Consider the following 22,377-nt stretch of genomic DNA (forward strand, 5'->3'; position numbering starts at 1 on the left):
TTGAAGTTGTTCTGCCTAAACTAATATCACGCTAATGTTGACAAGATAAAGTTTTAGTATTTGGTCTGAAAAAGTACACAAAAGTTTTGTGGCAGTTGGCTATGGTTCCATGAGTGCTAGCTCAATAGGTAAATTTTATATGTTTTTCATTTTCGAGATGAACTGAATTTCAAAATATACCTTTAAAACCTTAAAGAACAGTCTCAGGCATATACAAACATGCAATTAGTCGTAAATTCACTTAACTTGGTAATGAAATGGGCATTTTTTGCCCTACCATATAGTATATAGATTTTGCTTAGAAGCTGTACTGGAAAATAGCCACCATACAGCCATCATCTTAGATAAACAAAAATACAAAACATGCCTTTTCAACCTGGAAGAACAGTCTCGGGCATGTAAAGAACATACGATTTCACACAAAAAACACTTAAACGGAAATAAATTGTGCTTTTTATGCCATATATAGTATATAGATTTGCCCGTAAGCCCGCTATCGCCATGCAATTGCCATCTTGGATGATAAAATCAATAAATATACCTTTAAACATGCAATAGTAGTCTCAGGAACATAAAAACATACAATTTGACGCAAAAACCATTTAAACGGATAATATATTGTGCATTTTACGCCGTAAAAACTAGGATTAGCATGGAAGCCATATTGGAAAATGGCCGCCATTACGGCCGCCATATTGGATCGACAAAATCACAAAATATGCCTTACAACCTGCAAAAACAGCCTCAGGCACATAAAAACATACAATTTGACATAGAAACCACTTAAATCGTCAATAAATTGTGCTTTTTATACCTTAAAATACTTGCACAGCAGCCATATTGGAAAATGGCTGCCACACGGCCGACATCTTGGATTTTCTGGTGGCTAGCGTTATTTTTGTACTAAGTGATACACCATTGATGGTTCTGCGAAGTTTCATGCTTGCCGAAATACCACACTTATCTGTTCTATAATCAGCCTGGTCGGAATGTATAATTTTACAAAAATGAAGATTACGCGATATCAGACCCGACATCCCACAAAATATCATAACCGTGTTATGAATATTATTCTCATGCAAAACTAATCAGACGATATTAACATAAAAAAGAAACACAACAAAATATGTAGCAACATTTTACACAAAGCTGATAGCTTTGCAGCACGACTGTAATGATAGCCTATTCACAAGATACATTTTCTTCGTTAAGAGGACAGGATATTGGCTAAATGTAAAGTCTGGATATACATAAAATAAATCGGAAGGTATTAGCAAAAAAGGAAGTCAAATTGGCAAATTTATTCTGGCATCGTTCATTTAAGCAAACATGATTGTTGTGTCAACCATGTTAGAACTGGGGTATAATTTTTGGTTTGCAAGTAATAATTCGATTTGTTCAAACAAAAACATGAAACAATAAAACTCTAAATTTAAACAATAAATTGCATACACATTATCAATACATATTGCACAATAAGTCAGCCAAGTGATCAATGAGGGGTAGAATGGAGTTCAATATTTGCTTCATAATTTATGTTCAAATGCACAAAAAACATAAAAGAGAACCAATATGGCCAATGAATGACTAATTATAGATGTGGGCACCTTAGCAAGGCAATAAAAGACTCGATAACTATCTGGTGCGCACGTCTTAGTATCTAGTGTGCACATGATACTATCTTGTGCGCACGTGAAATCATCTTGTGCGTACCAGATAGTATCTCGTGCACACAAGATACTTTCTCGTGGCCACGAGATAGTTTCACTTGCGCTCATGATAGTATCTGGTGCGCACTTGATAGTATCTCGTTGCCACGAGACACTACCTGGTGCGCACCCGATAATATCGCCTGCGAACTAGAAACTAACTATCTCGTGGCCACGAGATACTATCACGTGCGCATGAAATTTGTCTCGTAGCCACGAGAAAGTATCTGGTGCGCACGAGATAACTTTACGTGCGCACAAGGTACTATCTCGTGTGCAGGAGATAATAATTATTTTTTCCTCACAAACATGTCCCTTTAAATGCTTTCATACAACATGCAGTTAATGCGACAACGCGACGGCGGCATTCACCCACTGTGCCTCGCTTTTTGTACTTCTACCTGTTGCCTCTATGTTAGGTAAGCTAATACCTATCCGTGTTTCGCCATGTTTTCAGCTTCTAACCTAATCCTTAGTCACAGCACAGCCAAACTCTGTCTGTGACCCTAGTGTCTTGAAAGGTAACCTCTTGAGCCGTGAATGGAATATTGGTTCCATCGATAGCTCCAGGGTTACCTGCAAATAAGTCTCTGGCCTGTCACTAGCGAGTTCAATTCACTGTGATCCACTATTTATACTGCAAATGTAGAACTTTTATGTTTGTGTCATAACATTTGCGTGTCCAACGAAAAGCTTTCTTGTCACATATAGAGAGACTGATGTGCTAGAGGTGATGTCATGTGATATATTGAATATGTGCGTATCCTTAAAAAAACGTCACGGGGATTTCCATATGTATACACTGCTGTTGTTGTTGTTGTTTATTCTGTTGTAGTTATCGGACTTTTATTGTATATATATATAAATATAAGATCCGAAAAGGGATACCATTTCAATAAAGGCTTTAGTTTATTTTACTTTCATTTCTGTTTTGGACCGGGGGGTCCGTCACCAAGAATTACATCAAGAAGCACTTTACTGCCGCGTTCAGCTAGAACCAATGCAAGAGCATAGCGTTTCACGTTGTTGTGGAATGGTTTGAAAATGTGGTCCAAGGTTTTCATTTCTATTGTTATATACGATCAATTTTGAGTCCAGTGACAACAGCGCTCGTCATTGCAGCAATCGCGAACGTCATGCCCGATGATGGCACGCTCAGGGGAAATGGGTACCCGTACGTGGGTTTTTGTTCATCATCTAGGTCAATGAAAACACGAAAATTGGGTAATTTTTGCAAAAGCTGATCAGTACAAGAACTATGATACCCCTTTTGAAATTGGTGAACACCTTCTTAGATGCACAGCCATGCCAGCGCTTAAATGAAAATTGATATTTTTTTATGAGGACGTCATTCATCTTTTTTTCAAAAAGTTATCACATTGATCCGGACTGTAATGGAGGTAAGCTGGTGCATACAATGACAATAAACTGCATTGACGTGCCAAGATAACCTAATTGCTCTACACAACACCGACGTGGTTGTAACTGCATTTTTAATTATCTCACCCACTCCTAAATTTTATAAATTTCGTGGTGTTTTCTAGTTTATTTTCATTCCATATTTCTCACGATAAGGAACGGTGTATTTTTTTGTTAAAAATGAAAAAACACAAGGCGTATTTTGAAATTTTGCTGATTCAAGCCTGGATTCTAAGCCTTTCCAGCGAGAGTGCCACTACCGGGCGTAAATGTTGAGCAATATAATTTCTTTCAGCAAATAAAGAGCTACGATAAATTCAAAGGAGAAGAGATGAAGTCTTCGAAGCTCACTTGGACAAGGGCGCTGCATATTGTGCACTGTCAATAAACACTTGTTGCAATCTTTGATACAGTTGATTTTCTTCATTCTTTGTGCTATTTTGCAAAACACGGGATGATGTTGAAAACGAGTCTTGCCGGCACGACACTGTTTACTTCAATCTCTATAGTATTTTCGCTTTCACAAGGAAGAAACTCTGTTCCTCTTTTTTCAGAATTGGCTGGATTACCCAACGACCAATTCCACCATATCAAGAGCTACATCGCAGGCAAGGAATCTGAATCCAAACTTTATAAGCAAGCCTACAGAAGGACCGACCCTCGAAGTTCAACACAAGAATTGATTATAGGCTATCGCTTCAGATTTCAGAAGGCGAACGCGTGGAGTGTTTTCGCCAGTGCGCTGGGTGTTTCCCGCGATTTCGTCAACGTAAGGTCCGGGAGAGAACAGTTGAATGATGCTCAAATTGACGCTTTGTTTGAGGTACGACTTTTCCATCCTAGCCGCTTTGACACACATTAAATTTTTTGAGATAGAACATAGACACTCGAGAAAGTTTTTCAACTGTCTATGGATAGAACAATTAAAATAGACACGGTGTTGTGTCAGATGTTGTCAAGCTACCACCTATTGTTAAAAAGTTTGCCACTATAGTAAAAACCAGCGCAATTTGATACTATTAAAGCTGTCTGAGCTGAATTTTCTAGCAAAGGCTATAGAGATTGTTATAAAAGCGGTAACTATTTACAATGCTCAATGGTTTAGGTTAGAAGGGGACGACAGGCAGAATGCATGCAAGCGACGATGCCGACCACAAATTTCACCATGGAAACAGGAAAGATGCTTATACTAGGGAGCCATTTTCAATTGGGGAAGAGTGGGGTTATTTATAATGATATTTAGAAATATCGTTCGCCAGTTTGCCTTGCTGACTAATTTACTAGGGTTTTCTCATGAAGTCCGCATAATACTCACACACAATTACTATGTTTTGAAATGTTTAGTTTTTAACACGTTATCAGCAGTTTAAAACTTCCGGGCTCTTCCGACTGACGTCTGATCAACCATCAACCTGATCGATTCACCTAGCTTCCACATGGAAAACTTACCGCAACCAATCTTCCTATTATGAACCTCCCACTACCCCCCCCCACCTTGTGATCCTTCCCAACGGCAAAGCTTGGCCGCTACTTGATAGGCGAGCGGCAGACACACCCATTTTTCACACTTAATGTACCCACCTATATACGGCCACATCATACATCATTTGAAAGCTTATTATCTCTACTTCAAGAAAATTGACGATGTGGAGCTGCCAAGTAGGGCCATAACCACCCCCTAATTTGCATAATTCACATGGGTACCCAATTTGCATAAATGTGATATAAAATTAGGAAATTCATTGTTAACTACTCTAAACATACTTTTAACTATTGAGTGATATATCAAATGAAAGGTATTTGCATGTAGAATACACAATTGATATCCAAAAAGATATTTAAAACGTTTTACTGAAATATTTTCATATTAATACTGAAAAAATATTTAACCCTTTTGAATAACAATATCTTAAAATTTGAACACACACAGCCACATCATACAGCCACATTATACATCATTTGAAAGCTTACTATCTCTACTTGAAGAAAATAGACAACATTTAGTTGTCAAGTACGGCCGTAGCCCCTAATTTGCATAAGTCCCACGGGTACCCAATTTGCATAAATGCGATTAATATTAGATATTTATTATTCACTACTCGAAAAATACTTTTAAACTATCGAGTGATATATCAAATGAAAGGTATTTGCATGTAGAATACTAAAAAGACATTCAAAATTATATTTAAATTCATTTTACTGAAATATTGTCATATTTATATTGAAAAAATATTTTCCCTTTTCAATAACAATATTTAAAAAAAATTAATACAAAAAGCCAATCTTACAGCATCATCATACGTTATTTAAAAGCTTACTATCTCTACTTCAAGAAAATTGACAATGTGGAGCTGTCAAGTACGGACGTTGCCCTTAATTTGCATAATTTACATGGGTACCCTATTTGCATAAATGCGATATAAAATTAGAAATTTATTAACTACTATAAACATACTTTAAACTATCGAGTGATATATCAAATGAAAGGTATTTGCACGGAGAATACAAATGGATATCCAAAGAGATATTAAAATGATTTTACTAAATTTTTTTTGTACTAATGTATAACAATATACTTTCCCCTTTTTAATAACGATATTATAATAATTTTAACACATAGAACCGCATCACACAACCACATCAAACGTTATTTGAAAGCCTATTATCTCTGCCTCATGATAAAAGACGATATGCAGCTGACAAATAGGGCTGTAATGATTTAATTTGCATAATGCAAACGGGTACCTAATTTTCATGAATACAATATAAATTACAAAAATCAATTGTAAAGTACTCTAAACTTACTTTTCAACTATCAAGTGATATATCAAGTGATAGGTTTTTGCATGTAGAATAGAATCATGAACTCCAAACGTGTATTCAAAATATCTTATTGAATATTTTCAATTAAATCGTAAACGTTTTGACTAGTTTATAATATTCAAAATATTGTGTACTAATAACGAATAATGCTTAAGTTTTGGGGATAAATATCTAAATTTGTTTTGCAATTGATTTTTTGTTTATTAAGGATACGAAAACTGGAATATTTTCCTGTCTAATTCCTTATAGCTGAACAACAAGAATACATAAACCAATTGGAACTAATTTGGGATAATTGGGTCTTCATATTTTGCAAATTTTCTAAAGCGTGTTTTGTGCTCTATAGTTGAGTGTTGAAATATAACAAGTTACTCTTAAAAACATTACAAGTAAAAAGAAAAGCAGATGAGCTTAAATTTGCAAATTAAACCGACATTACTTCACCATCCAATTATCCCAAATTAGTTCCAATCTTGTTATAAATAGCTGTGTGTTGAATGACCCTTTTGTATTATTGATGTCATTTTTGTTTCAATTTCTCTAGAAATCTTGTTGATGGAGACATCATTGGTTACTACATCTATTAGACTATATGTTACATCTGTATTTTCAGTTCAGTTATGTGGAATATGTAGACGGAAGGCACCATATTTCATTTATCGTATTTATTGTCATATAATGCAGGAAAAGCAACTCAACACACCGTTCATATCTTCGTTGTTTGCATTTTGTGTATGATATTGTGTATATTGTCAGTGTATATTATGTTTGGCTGTTTTATATTAAGTGTTAATTAGCCATGGCGATTATTCTAGTTAAGAGTAAAACACTAGCACCACTTACAAGTTGGTACATTATGCTAAAAATACAAGTGAACAAAATGACGCCCACGAGGAAAGTTCGTGGGCCGCCCAATTATAAGTGGATGATGCAGTCCAACCTTTCACAGATCAGAATTCACTGACTATTTTCTCAAATAAATCGTGAAGAATAAACAACATACATCAAAGATACGACTGATTTTACACGAAAAATTGAGACAATAAAAGTTCCGGCCAATGCGACATTGGTAACACTAGACATTGTTTCAATGTACACTAATACAACGCACAATTAACCAATTAATGGAATCAGTCGACAGAGCATTAAATCAGGAAAGATCATCAAATGATTGCATAATCAAACAACCAACAACAAAATACATGATAGCTATGCTGAAAATAATCTTGAAAAACAACACTTTCAAGTCAACAGTGAATTTTACCGTCATGTATTTAGGTGCGGTACGAGATCTCCAGTTTTACCAGAAATTCCCGACATTACATTTCACAAGACAAAGTGAGAATAATTCAGCAACACACTGAACAAATATCGCTCTGACTGAGATTCAGAAATGATGTATGATTTTCATTGGAACTCAACACGAGCTTAATGAATTCATATCAAACATGAAAAAATGCATCATACTTTCAAATTTTCGAAAGCTCTTCTCAAGAAATCATATCGTTAGACCTCATTATCTATAAAGGTCATCGGTGGAACAAAGAGGACATTCTCGACTGCAAAACACACACAAAACCAACAGATACATTGCGGTTCACGAAACCAAACGGCAACATTCAAGGGCCTTGTTAAACGCGAAACATTACGATACATTAGAACAATCATGCAACAACAAGGCAATAGAGAATACAAGATATTTTCGAGATAAAAGTAATGAAATGCGACCAAACGATTCTAAATCTTGTTAAATTATTACTAACTTTGGACAATCGGATGACATTTAAATGTTATTAAATTTTCATTAAATTAATTTCAAATTTCCTTGGAATCGTAAATAGTAAAAGGGAACCAAAACATTTTCAGGTCCCCTATATGCTGATCAAAATCTCCAAGTACCCCTCTACAATCTCCCAAAATTTTCGAATCCAACCCGAATTCCTCTGCCTCTCACCGTTATTTGTGAGCGTAGCCTAATCACATACATAAGAAACGGAAATATAAGCGTTACGATGATGCCAAACTTCACAAAACCTACAACAGTCTGATCTCCGATTCAAATGAGCGTACACAAATACAGCCTGAACGAACAGTAGACATTCTAGCTTCCGTATTTGAACAAACTGAACTTCAGTGGAACAACTCGATTGGTAACACCTACAATCATTCAATCAGTGCACATGTTCCACCAAAAGAAAATGAAGGGCTGATGAAGACAACTCAGTACTCTCAAAAGGTAGCATCAAAGGATCGCAGTGTCACATTAGTCTTGCTACCCCATAGGGCAGAACACGTAGATTAGGGTTGCGTCTCGCCATGGCAAATCAACACTATACATAAAACGGCCAAACATAACATAATATACACTTACAATATACACATGTACCGTACACAAAATTCAAACAACTAAGATATGAACGATTTGCGGAGCTGCTTTCTCTTATTACATGTCACCAATTGTGTCTGCTGTCAAATTAATCTTCCCTGCACAGACCTTTGTTCCTGCCAAGGCAGCGATAACTGTGGCAACCCTTTTACTCATGACAATGCTGGTGAAGAAGAGGATGATGAATTCCTACAATTACTAGATTTACGGGAAATGACATGAATGATTTGGATCATGAATCATGCCATTACTTTGACTGTAGCTTACTCTGACACATTGTTTCAGCTACAAAGCTACATTTCAACAACTACAATAGTGTCTTTCGTGTGGATCTTTTTGTTGCATTGATACTTAAATTAATTTTTAAATACCATTATTAAAAAGAGGAAATATTTATTTCGACAGAAATATGAAATATTTCCGTAAATTAATTTAAATATCACTTTTGATATCAATTTTGTGTTTTACATGCAAATACCATCACCACAGACCATATATCACTCGATAGTGTAAAAGTGTGTTTAGAATAGTCAACAATGAATTTTCTAATTTCATATATCATTTCTGCAAATTGCTTACCAGTGTAATTTATGGACATAAAAGGGTACGGCCTTCACTGATAGCTCCACATTGTCAATTTTCTTCAAGTAGATATAATAAGCTTTCAAATGACGTATGATGTGGCTGTATGATAGGACTCTATGTGTTAACATTTTTAAAATACTGTTATTCTAAAGGGAAAATATTTTTTCCATATAAATATGAACATATTTCTGTGAAATCCATTTCAATATCTCTTTGAATATTCATTTTGTATTCTACATGTAACTACCTTTCATTTGATATATCACTCGATAGTTTAAACGTATGTTTAGAAAAGTTAACTATAAATTTATAATACTATATCGCATTTATGCAAATTGGGTATGCGTGTTTATTATGCTAATTAGGGGGTTAATGCCCGATTTGATAGCTCCAAATTGTCAATTTTCGTAAAGTAGAGATAATGAGCTTTCAAATGACGTATGGTGTGGCTGTGTGTTGTTGCTGTATGTGTTAAAATTTTTAAAATATTGTTATTCAATAGGGGAAAATATTGTTTTCCATATTAACATGAAAATATTCCAGTATAATCAATTTCAATATCTCTTTGAATATCCATTTTGTATTCAACATGGAAAGACCTTTCATTTGATATATCACTCGATAGTTTAAAGGTATCGTCAGAGAAGTTAACAATAAATTTCAAATATTATATCGCATTTATGCAAATTGGGTACCCTAGTTAATTATGCAAATTAGGAGGTTATGGCCCTACTTGGCAGCTCCACATCGTCAATTTTCTTAAAGTAGAGATAATAAGCTTTCAAATGACGTATGATGTGGCCGTATGTAAGGTGGGTACATTAAACTCCTAAATAAGGCCCTTTTGTGGATTCGCCGCTCGCCTATGAATCCTACTCTCAGCAGTAGCGGCCATAATTGGATTCTTCCAAGCTGCTTGTCTGCTGACTATAAAAATGCTCTCCGGTACTTTCCCACTTGCTCTTACGGGAGACAATACGCTGAAAACTGAATTTTAACACTCCTCCTTCAATGAAAACAATTTGTTAAAAAGCTAGTAACGCTAACTTTCAATGATTTTTTTTCGTTATTTTATTTTGTATATCAATCTTATTCTAATCCCAAAAGAATGTTGAAACACCCACTGTTTAGCTTGTCAACTTAGCTTTTATATGTGTAAAATGCACTGTTGTTGTTGTTGTTGTTGTTGTTGTTGTTGTTGTTGTTTACATTTGAATTCTGGACCGGGCCAGAAATCCCTTTTCAACAATAGCAATACAGATTACACTTGTACAGGCTGAGTTGAAAAGCTTAACACAATGTATATTAACATGCTTTGGGGAGTAGAACAAGGAATTATGCTTCACATTTAGAACAAAAATGGTGGACAAATTATCAAAAGTTGGCGTCACTGGCGCTTAACAATTAACCGTAAGGGTTCATATCATTTAATCTTGTCACTTTTCGAATATAAACCGACTGTAAACTTTATGTTCTTACAGATGAGCGACATGTCTTTCGTAAACAAATTTTGTCTATTGTATATGGTTTCATGTCACCATGCTTCTGCTCCTCTCTTACAGGCTGATCTGCCCAACTACATCAGCGAAACGAGGGACAAGGCCAACAATTTTGACGCCTTTCCTGTCACTATTAAGACCGCTCTTGTGGACTCGCTGTTTACGAACTATTCTACTGATTATATGTGGGACTTGATCAACAGCGGCGAAAACTGGGTGGCAATCAGTGCCAACTTTACTCACGACCCTGCTTACCCAGGTAGGACATGCTTCTGAGTGCATTAACTGAATTTTATGGCTTATCCTGGCAGAACAGATGCACTCGAGGTTCGTATATTTAGAATAAAAATTCTAGAGTAGGGCAGAGTGACATAAACATATTAATTAAATGACTTGATTAATCAACGCCTTCCTATCTGTTGACAATTAAAATAATCGACAATTTACGTCTATTGCTACAAAAATGTTGATCTACAATCGAACGCACACAAAAATATTCGCACTTATCTTTGTAAAACATGTTTGTTTACTGAAAAATCCTAATGTAACACTGTTGTCAAAATCTCGGGGATTATAATTGTTGCCAATGCATTAATCACATCCCGTTTTGTATGGTGTTCATCAGGTTTGAAAATAAGCATCAGAGCAGTACCAGTAAATTTGAATATTTCAAAAATATTTGTTGTTCTGTGCATAAGTCAGAGTTTCTGGGCCCACTCCGTGGAAGGTGTGAAATATACTCAGTATCAAGTTTGTGAAGAGGCCTGTATCTCAGACATCATTGTTATTTATTACAAGCCTCGATGTGAGTGCAAATCAGTGCATTGATTTGAATAGGAACATCCGGAATGTTAGCGGGCCGGTGAACGATGTACTGACCGGTTCCCATGATTACCCGGTCCAGTGAAGACTTTCGACGTTTTTGACGTCACAGTAGACGCTTAACGGTTGATGTAAAATATCCATGCGCGTACTGCTATTTTGAATTTCGTTCAATTCTGTTTGATATTGGTCGATAATGGTAAAATTGTTTGAAAATGCCCTGCATGTACCTAAATAACATATAGCATTAACTGTGAAGAGGCATGTAATGAAAATATTATTGCCTGAATACATGGGTTTATGTGCCCTCGCAGCAGGAGACAATTTGCCCTCCTGGCGTCGGGCAAATTGTCACCTGACCTCGGGCATATAAACTTATGTATTCAGGCAATAATATAAATGATTATCGACTTTCTGTACAGCAGGAACCATTTTAATTCAGTTTTCAAAGCATGCCGCCGTGACGTGCTGTTTGCGCGGGCTGAGTAATGGGACATACCCCTTTAGGGAGCCTTCAGTGATTACAGGGGTGGGCCGGGGATATCGGGGAGGGTCACATTTTAGAAAACGGAGAGTCACATTTTATAAACCTATCTTGGGGGAGGGTCACTTTTGACAGAAGTTGATTTTATGGCTAAACCTTTGATTGCCTGTGTGATATTTCCTGAAAAGGAAATCACCAACGAAATACGCTGATTCTTTAAAATACATACACATTATCCACAGGTTTCACAAGGAAAGAAGATGCAGTGTAATCCTACATTAGACACAGTTAGTAATTATATTGGAAACAATTTTTGCATAGTTCTGTCATAGACTACTTGTACCATGTACAGTGAATCAACATTTCCGTTAAATTCCAATTCCAAAATCACATTTCTTGCACACACATGGACTTGTAACCACTCTAGTCTGATCAAGAATGTTAATATCAATAATCAAGCGCACATAAATGCACAGATTTACCTAGTTTTGTATTGGAAAAAAATTATTCATAGTTTCATCATAGACTGCTATGTATACTGAATCGACATTTCGGTGAAATTCCAAAATCAAATTTCTTGCACAAACCTTGAATTGTAACCACTCTAGTCTAATCAAGAACGTTTAACTTAATATCAATAATCAAGCGCACAAAAATGCACAGATTTACCTAGCTTTATATTGGAAAAAAATATTCATAGCTTCATCATAGACTGCCATGTATAGTGAATCAACATTTAGATGAAATTCCAAAATCATTTTCTTGTACACAAATGCACATGTTACTTCCCATTTTAAGCAAAGTACAATTAAATACATACAGATATAGTATGTTTTGTGGAGGAAATTGTCAATAATTTGCCTGATGTATTATGATTTGATATTTTTGGATCAAGCATTTTATCAGCCACATCTTGCCTTCTTATAGTTGCACAAAATATGATGACCCTCCCTCAAATGTATGAAATACCATATCTCTTCAAAAATGTTTGCGTGATAAATTGCAACTGTACCTCTAAAAACACCAGCCCTTCCCTCCATAATTTGTCCCTAACTTACATAACAATTAAACCGCTTGTTATGTAAATTAGCTGATAATGTTTCAGTTATTCCTGGGGAGAATACTGCAGTGGTTGGGGAGGGTTGATTTTTAGAATATTGGACAACTAAAGGGGGAGGGTCACATTTTAGACAGGAGGATGGGGGATGTTTACATTTTAAGGTACAGGTGTGCGTGGAATTCCCCCAGCCCACCCAACTGTAATTACTGAAGGCTCCCTTAGGACAATCACCTCACAAAAAATACACAAGGAACAAACACTGAAAAAATTGGTAGAGTCACAAGCGGGTCTACTGAGGTTTTAATAAACATGGCTGTGTGCATCATCCTATCAGATTGATGTGATTAAAACTTAGCTGTGGCGTTGTATTTGAAATGACCTTAACTCAGAAGACTTTTCACGCTTGCCGATATTATGTTTTTGATAAAGCCGAAACCTGTTGCTTTAGTGACTCATGACTATATATAGTTTCTGATATTCCCCCCGGATTGAATTTTTTTTTGTTATTCAGACGTACAATCAAGGATTCAAGGTGATTGTGAACTGATGATGGACTACGCCAAAACGTTAAACCAGGCCAACTCGACCTATAACGCTTGTACTGATAGTAAGTCTGTTTAAAGCCAACACCCTAGATTGTATGACACAACCTGTTTTGTCCGATAATATTTCATCTTCAAAGGTCATGACGCATGCAATGTAGGAGGGATACAGAATTTGCCCTAAAGATTTAGTCTGTCATTAGCTGATTTTAAGCGATTAAATAATAAATGAATGATTTATTACCCGACTTGAAAAGGTATATTACATAACACAATAAATCGAGCGGGAGAAAGTGGGTACAACTATGTTTACTTGTTCATTTATTTATTTATTATACCAAGATCTGCACTTCATGGAATATTTATGGTAAAACTAAAGAAAAAGATTGGTTACATAACAAATGTCACTGAGCTTGTGAGTTTAAACAAGTAGCTTCCTATGAGGACAAAACATAGCCTTCTATTTAAAACTTAAACCAGAAACATTAAACATTTGCAAACTTTGATGAAAAGTGACGATAGTGCCGCGGAGTGCGATTAAGAAATGGGTTTATGGTAAGTTTGATTTTGCTGCCAATTTTATAAATGTTCTGTTATTTGATCGCCCGGCAATATGCAAATCGAAATGTGGTCTGCAACCAATATAAGTAGATATTTAAGGTTAAATATGTGTCTTCAAGAAATCCAAGGTAAATGAAATTTTACAGAAATATTTCAACATATCATCATCCCATTTTCTAACCATAGCACAAATATTCAATGAAAGATGTACAGGACAGCTTCTAATTTGTCTGTCTACTCTACACCAATGCAGTTCAAACTTGAGACATATTCAGGTTCGGATCTAAATGGCTTTGCAGACTCTCCATGATCTGAGTAGAGCATTCGCAAACAGCCCTAAATCATTATTTCTAACATGAAAAGTAACCTTCGATCGTCCGCAATAAGGGAAATGATTCGAATTGTAAATGTTAGCTTCGTGTCTGCTGTGACACAAAAATCGATGTGAATGTGTACTTCTCTTCTCCGGTGCATCAAAATGTTGTCGGCATTTGGTTAACAGATAGGTTGATAGAATGCAAAGTTGTTCGCTTTGAGATAAGCAGAACTGAAATATCATAATAGAAAGGAAGTGAGCATTCTTGTTAAGGAAGTGGATGAGTCACCAGAAAGTGAAAGACTTTTGCTCAAGCTTTGTGCAAGTAAAATTTAAGCCATTTTCTTCCAAAATCAAATATGAAAGTTAAACGGGTCACCATACAAATTACGGTACAAAAGAAACATGTTACCAAAAAAGTTATCGATATTTGAAATGGCCACTATCACAGCGTCAACTCTGCAGGGAAAATGAAATTTCCGATTTTCACAATGCTTCTAATGAATCTCCGAGAGCAGCATCCAGTGAAGTATTGTAAACATTTGTGAAGCTGAATATCTCCTCTAACCCTTTGACTGCTGCAATTTTCTCACTAAAGTTTTCATGCAGTATTTTACCAATTTTTGTGAACTTTTCTGTAAGATATTTTTTTCATAATTTTGGACCAAATGGATATCACATTTCACCGGCTACAGTTTCTTATTAAAATTCTGGCAAAAAATCAGGAACAATTACTGTGGTACATTTTCTAAAGATGACAAAAATATACTTTGGCGCTCAAAGGGTTAAGGCGCGTTCTGCCTTTGATTAACAACTGGATAAATCAGACCTAATTCTGTTTTTGATTCTAAGCATTGCGTTGAAGTTTGCTTCTGTTGGCATTGTTGCAAAGCCTACTCCCATGATTAATTGAGGAAAATGCCCATGAACGCACTCCCATCATCAAAGAAGGAAAAAAGTCCACATAGAAGATCATTCTGCGACGTTGAAAAGAAATATTTACGAACATAAACTCCAAATGAATATTAGTTTCAAAATTATTCTGGCCTAATCATTATTCGAAAGGCACCGAAAGGCGCTAACTTGGACTCAAATACATAACCCTATCTTTCTTTCTTTCTTTCTTTCTTTCTTTCTTTCTTTCTTTCTTTCTTTCTTTCTTTCTTCTTTTCTTTCTTTCTTTCAGGTTTAATGTTTCCATTCGGCACCCCTGTTGGGGATAGTGTTCTTCATCCTAACGACGATGGTAACTCGGGTGAGATCTTCGTTTCAATCCCTTTCCCGTTCTACGACTACAACCATGATTCTTGCTGGGTGAGTATCGTAATCAACACGCATTCAATTAACAAAAATAATGCACTCTTGATCTGTTTGCCCTGTCATTGCATTGCAATATTTCCTAGGCTGTCCATCGCTATTATGATAATACTGAATTTTGCAACACTTGAATAAGTGCGTGAAAAGATATTCCCCGGCTACGTCTTGGACGCCGATGAGATAATGAGAACGAAGTTTCGTTCGTTCCACGTGAGCAGTTTGGTACAAAACTAGTCAGCAGATTTTGAACTGAAATAAAGTTGGTGTGTATATGAACAAAGACTGTTACCACTTTTGACTTCAAGGCCCTTAGGGTCACATCTTTTCAGTTGTAACACTGCCAACGCCCACGAAGCAGGAATAGTATGTTTTCCTGCCCTGTATTTCAGAATTACGAATAACACGGATATCTTTTCATTTATAATAGAAAAAGCTCTCATTTTTCTCAGTGTGACGAAACGAAACCTTTACTGATGTTGAAAGATTGGGTTAGCCCAGTTGTCAGGGTTACTATTGTAATCTAATCACTTCTGAGAAATGTCTTTAGAATCTTGTCTTCGCTTGAAGTTCGTAACAGTAACTACAGAGTTTGAAAGAGTGTGACATATCAGGGCGTTAATAAAATCCAGGGCATTATTCAGCCAGCCATTTTTTTTCACCCTGAAATCAAAGAAAGGCAGTGGAAATGGAGGTAAATTTCATTATTCCGTTCACATGATCTTGTAGATTAAAACTGGACAAAAATGTAAATCTTTGGTATGTTTTCCTGCCCTGTATTTCAGAATAAAGAATAACACTTTCTGAGGGGATACCTTTATAGACTAGTCTCATTTTGATGTATAAATGAAAGTAGGAATTATGAATCGGGTAAAATTTCACCTAAAAGCAAGGTGTTGGTACTATTCCTGATTACCCTCAACGAAGTTAAAGACGACAAGTCACCCCCCTCCCCGGCAGAGTATTGACATCATACTGAAATTGGACACTTGAAATTGGCTCGACGTGAGTTTAACTTGCTGTATGTACTTACCATTTTAAAGGTCAATACAAATGGCGTCATATCGTTCGTGAGGTATATCAAGAAATTCAATCCCGCCCCATTTCCTCTCGACAAAGACAAGTACGGTCGCATGGTGGCGCCATTCTGGGCTGATGCAGACACTAGGAACGGCGGTGGCGAAGTCTACTACAGGCAAATCACTGATCCAGATGATGTTTTACTATTTCACGCCACCGAAGAAATTCACCGAGTTTTCCCGACGAATTTCGTCGCGACCTGGGCCTTCGTTGCAACTTGGGACAATGTCGCTTTCTTCGGTGCGAGCGTCGACGGGAAGGAAAGGGTGTGTCTGACCTTTAAAATTCAATCCCTTCAAAAATCCTCCAAAGAAATAAATCTGTTTCTTTCCTTGCAGATATGCCTGAAGAAGCACTAAGTTTAGAACGAAGCGGTTGTATTATAAAAATTACATACCGAGACAGAAATAATCAGAGGCGCTTAGCACAGCCACTTCAAGTGTCTAGGCATTTCAAAATGCCACTGAGCACCCCGACTTGCATTACCGACTAAATTTGTTTTAAGTTACTCAGACCATATAATTTTAATTATGTTTGTTATCTCTCCTGTTCGTGATTTTGCCAGTATAATACTTTTCTGATGATTTTTTTGTTGCGTTTTGTCTGCTGTTTTTGTATATGAGCAACGCCTTTACACATGTGCTCGTCACCTGTGCGTCCCATCTAGACTTCTGGCCAAAGCGTAATGATAATGAAAATACAAATAAAAATGATTGACCGGTGTAACGATGTTATTAAAATATATATGATTAGCTTAGGATTATTTAGCTTGTATTGTGCTTGCAAATTCGGGACATCATCAAGGCCCTATGAATACTTATATCATATTATTGTGGAGTATATATTGCAGTACATCAGTTGTTAAGGCGAGAACTTGAGGAAGAAAATCACATAATCCTAGTAAATTTGGAGCTAATGACGTAAGGGCATGAATCTAAATTGTCCCAACTAATTGTAATCGCATCGTGTTAATAAGCAATGCATCCGGATAGTCAACAAATTGTAGAAACCCTAAAATAGCGGTGCGTATAGAGATACAATCATTTACATGTAACTGTTCATTATTTCCATTCTAAATTTCCCTAGCGCAACACATTTCAGTGTATTTTGGTTACAAATGGCAGGCATTCATTCGCCATTTTCAACTATGGTAAGATCACATGGACAACTGGAGCTGCCACTCAGGGTGATCTTCACACGGGTTTGGGTGGAATACCAGCCATGGTATGTGAACTTCTCTTTCCTGTTTACTCCCGTCTTGTTTATTCTGAGAAAGGTTACATAAATATTGTTGTTGTCGTCTCAAGGATGCTAAATTTTCGTTGTTGCTACTTTTGTCATAATTGCAAATATATACACATTGACTGATGATGATGATGATGATGATGATGATGATGATGATTATGACGACGATGATGACAATATTGCTAGAGAGTAATATGCATTGATTTATTTCGTGCAGGTTGGATTCAATGGTGGTGACGGAGATACCTCCCACTCTGTCAAAGGTTCCAGAACTGGTGACATCGTTAACATTCATCTCTGGTCAAATGTCAATGTCACCGGCAGATTTACATTTCGTATTGACAACACTGATATTGAAGATGCAGGCTGCAATACGGGTGGTGTGTATAATGTTACTCCAATTCAGAATGCTCAACCCGACTATGTGAAATACTCATATAGTAACTGGTCCACGTTTCTTTTTCTCCTGTCTATTTGGGGGCGCACTAACCGTAACCACTCTAGACACACTTTGAGCGATGCAACGGATACATGCTCGATTACTATTTTCTATGTTTGCATTATCGGACCCTGCCAGTCTGTTTTGTTGGGCACACAAATACGTCCGGAATAGATCGCCACATTGTTGTAAGTTACACCAGAAGTGGAAGCCTTCCTAAGTGCTTGAAGTGTGCTCTCCTATTTTTGCTGTATTCTTCAGGTTTTTATACCTTTGCTATGAATTACGCTCTACTGTACCTAATACTCAAGCAAGCAAGCAAGCAAGCAAGCAAGCAAACAATCCAAAACAAAGAAACAAAGCATAGCAGGAAACGAAATATGGATAATGGTTCTTGTCATCATAGGTAGCTCTTGTTTTACGAGTCACAATTCAGTATAAATCATAAAAAGTGTTTACAGAGTTCCACATTTATCATAAGCCTCATTACATGCAAACTTGTTATAGGCATGAACGTTCCTGCATTCGATTGCAGGATCTGTGGTCATACACCCTCTATTAGGATCAATGTTAGGAGGAGACAAAGTGATGATTTTCGGACCGTGCTTCAATCCATCGGACACTATAACATGCCGATTCGGTGACATTGAAGTGGATGGCCTTTACGAGAGTCCGCTGAAAGCTAGCTGTATAACACCAACTCTCTATGAGACTGGGCGATTAGAGTTTCGTATGACGGTCTCAGGTTTACAGAGCGGTGACTACATGGGTATCTTTACTGTAGGTAAGACACATAGATACAGACATACATAGATATATGTGAATATATTTATAAAGAGAGCACACAGTAACATTACACACACACACAAACCCACCACCACAAACCCACACCCACACACACACACACACACACACACACACACACACACACACACACACACATATATATATATATATATATATATATATATATATATATATATATATATATATATATATATATATATATATATATATATATATATATATATATACATGTATATTCATATATGCATATATTCATATATTCGGAAAGAGAGAGACTCATGCATAACTTCACAAAGATACATAAATACATAAATACATACGTACATATATATATTAATTGTTATGTAGGTCATTTTCCCCCACACAATACCTGTGTTTAATTAGTCTAGAACATTCTCACGGTCACCATCCTCCACGACCTTGAATTCAATTAGTCATGTTTGGAATGTTCTGGAAATTCAATTAGTTTTGTAAGAGAGAGAAATTTAGAGCATTAATTAGCATGTCAATAAAAGTTCTAGATTGCTCTTATATAATTATCTTATATAACCGCATGAGTATATATACTGGGACAGCAAGCTTGCTGTCAGACTATTGGGATCGTGTCTCTTACGTGTTACTTCAAGTCTTTGGAAACCCCAGCAGTATTAACTTCAAGACTTTCAAGACCTTCACTGTGCAACTTATCAAGCCTGCACCCCAAAGGACTGTTCATTCATCTGACTGACTGTTACTACTCTGAGACTGGAGCTTTGCCGTCCCAGCTGAGATAAGTAGCCTGTACACTTTTACAGCTTGTATTCTATCCCTGACTTAGCAATTAGTTTTATTTTCGTAAAAAATTTCGTTTTATACGGAAACTGCTGGGTTTACCTCTTGTTCGTTTTCTTTCACGTAACAAAATGGGGGGCTTGTCCGGGATACGAATATTTTTAGCCGTTTTACAAAAATTTGCCAGTCTTTTCAAAACTACTGCTGTATATTGTGAACTCAGCGAAATTTAATCATGGCATGATTCAAACCAGACGAATTTATGGAGCACCTTGATCAGGACGCATTTGATTCCCTCAGAAAAGATAACCTCATTGCACTGCAAGTGCTGGCCGATTTCCTTAAAGTAGAAGTCAAAAGGTCTATGCGCAAGAGGGACATTCAGTACAAGATTGCAAAACATTTAGTTAATTCAGGCAAATTTGAGTAATCCGCCTTGAAAGATTATGAGCCCTAGTCTTCCTTTGAACTCAGAAAAAAATGCAGGCAGATTTGGAGCTTAAGAAATTGGCATTAGAAAAGGAAAAATTAGAAACGGAAGAAAGACAGAGAGAAAGATAGGCAGGAAAGATTAGAAATTGAAGAAAGAGAGAGGAAAAAGAAATGAAGAGAGAATTAAAAGAACATCGACTACTAGTAGAAATGAAACGTTTAGAGCTTGGACAGTCAGGAAAATTCTTCGCTTCAGACAATTTTGACATTACTAAGCATTTCAGATTAGTTCCCCCTTTCCAAGAAAATAATGTTGACAAATATTTCCTTCATTTTGAGAAAATTGCTCAGAGTCTGAATTGGCCTAGGGAGTCCAGGTCTATGCTTTTGCAGAGTGCTTTGGTGGGTAAAGCCAGAGAAATTTACATTCAGTTATCAGTAGAGCAGGCTTCAGATTATGATTCTGTGAAGGAATTGATACTAAAGGGCTATGAGTTGGTGCCTGAAACTTACCGTCAGAAATTTATGGCTTGTGAGAAGGCGAAGGATCAACTTATGTTGAATTTGCTCGAACAAAAGAACAACTGTTTGATCGCTGGTGTTCTTCTGAAAAGGTCAGTCAAAGTTATGAGAAATTACGTCAACTTATATTATTTGAGGAATTTAAAAGGTGCATTCGGAGTGACATTAAGACGTCTATCAATGAACAAAAGGCAGATACATTAGAGGTTGCTGCAAGTTTGGTCGATGACTATTCATTGACTCATAAATCTTCATTTCTCAGCAAACCATCCCAGTCCTTTTCATACTGAAACAAGCAGGGAAATTTAACTCCTCCTTTTCATCCAAGAATTTTTCAAAGGAGAATAGAAATCAAATGACAACAGTTCGCAAAGTTTAAGTAACACTCCTAAATCATCAGATCCCAAGTCTCAATCTCCTTCTGACAAACAGTTTGGTACGCTTTCGTGTAATTATTGTAAGAAAGGCGGCCATTTACTGTCGGATTGTTTCAAATTGAAAGAAAACGTGAAGGTCAAAGTGGTCAAAGTGGATCTAAGCCCACTGGCTTTATTTCTTCATCATCTCAATTAGAGTCTAATAATGAGTGCAACACATTTTCTGAGGTTAAACCCCTCTTATCCCCAATTAATGGGGTCAAGGTAAATTCTTCTCAAGATAGCATTATGGGTATTTTCGAACCATTTATTCATGATGGTTTTATATCACTTTCTAGTGATTTGTCTTCTGCTACCCCTGTAAAAATTTTAAGAGATTCCAGGGCGTCCCAGTCTCTTTTATTGGCAGATACCCTGCCGTTTTCTGAAAAGTCATTTTCAGGTTCTAAATTTCTTATTAAGGGGGTAGATTACAATGACTACATTCCTGTTCCTCTCCATAATGTCTATTTGTCTTCGGACTTTGTTTTGGGACCTGTGACTTTAGGTACAAGGCCTTTTTTTGCCTTTTGAAGGGTTTCACCTTCTCCTTGGAAACGAACTTGCTGGGGACAAGGTCATTACTAATCCACTTGTGACTGATAAACCTAGTTTAGATCAGGATCCACAGTAAATTGAGAAGGAAATTCCTGGTTTATATATCCTTCATGTGCTATTACTCGAGCCATGTCAAAGAAATCTTCTGAGAATCAAAATATTCTCGAAAATAATGTCACAGATGTTGACTTAAATTATGCTTTTCTTAGTCAGGCGTTTGATACGGACCATTCCGTTATCCCTCGTGGATTTGAAACTTCCAGTAAAATTTCTGCTGACCAAGGTCAGACATTTTCTTGATCAAATCTCATTGCAGAACAACACAAAGACCCAGATATTTAAGTTACCAGGGAGAGCATCAGAAACGCCATTTACAGTAAAGAGGAACTAAGTCCAATTAATGAACGATATTATGAAAGAGAATATGACTTTACTGGACCATGGTCTCCCATATATAGTCTACCATTTAAGGTAGCCATAGACACAAAAACACGTGAATTCCAGTTCAAACTTCTTCATCATATTCTATACACAAACTACAATTTATCTAGAAGAGGCATGGACCAATCACCGCTCTGTTCATTCTG

At 36.5% G+C, this 22,377-nt stretch overlaps 1 protein-coding gene across 2 annotated transcripts in view; it reads left to right on the plus strand.

Annotated features, from left to right (window-relative positions):
• Nucleotides 1-22,377, plus strand: part of LOC139131439 (sushi domain-containing protein 2-like) — a 47,682-nt gene that overhangs the window by 7,871 nt on the left and 17,434 nt on the right. For both annotated transcript variants that reach the window (XM_070697476.1, XM_070697477.1), the window contains 8 exons: nt 3,683-3,951; nt 10,485-10,680; nt 13,299-13,394; nt 15,393-15,520; nt 16,564-16,866; nt 17,687-17,824; nt 18,063-18,225; nt 18,820-19,068. In XM_070697476.1, the coding sequence (XP_070553577.1) occupies nt 3,683-3,951; nt 10,485-10,680; nt 13,299-13,394; nt 15,393-15,520; nt 16,564-16,866; nt 17,687-17,824; nt 18,063-18,225; nt 18,820-19,068 (1,542 nt within the window). The remainder of the gene's footprint in view (nt 1-3,682; nt 3,952-10,484; nt 10,681-13,298; nt 13,395-15,392; nt 15,521-16,563; nt 16,867-17,686; nt 17,825-18,062; nt 18,226-18,819; nt 19,069-22,377) is intronic.

This window comes from Ptychodera flava, chromosome 4 (genome assembly GCF_041260155.1).
Source record: "Ptychodera flava strain L36383 chromosome 4, AS_Pfla_20210202, whole genome shotgun sequence".
NCBI lineage: Eukaryota > Metazoa > Hemichordata > Enteropneusta > Ptychoderidae > Ptychodera > Ptychodera flava.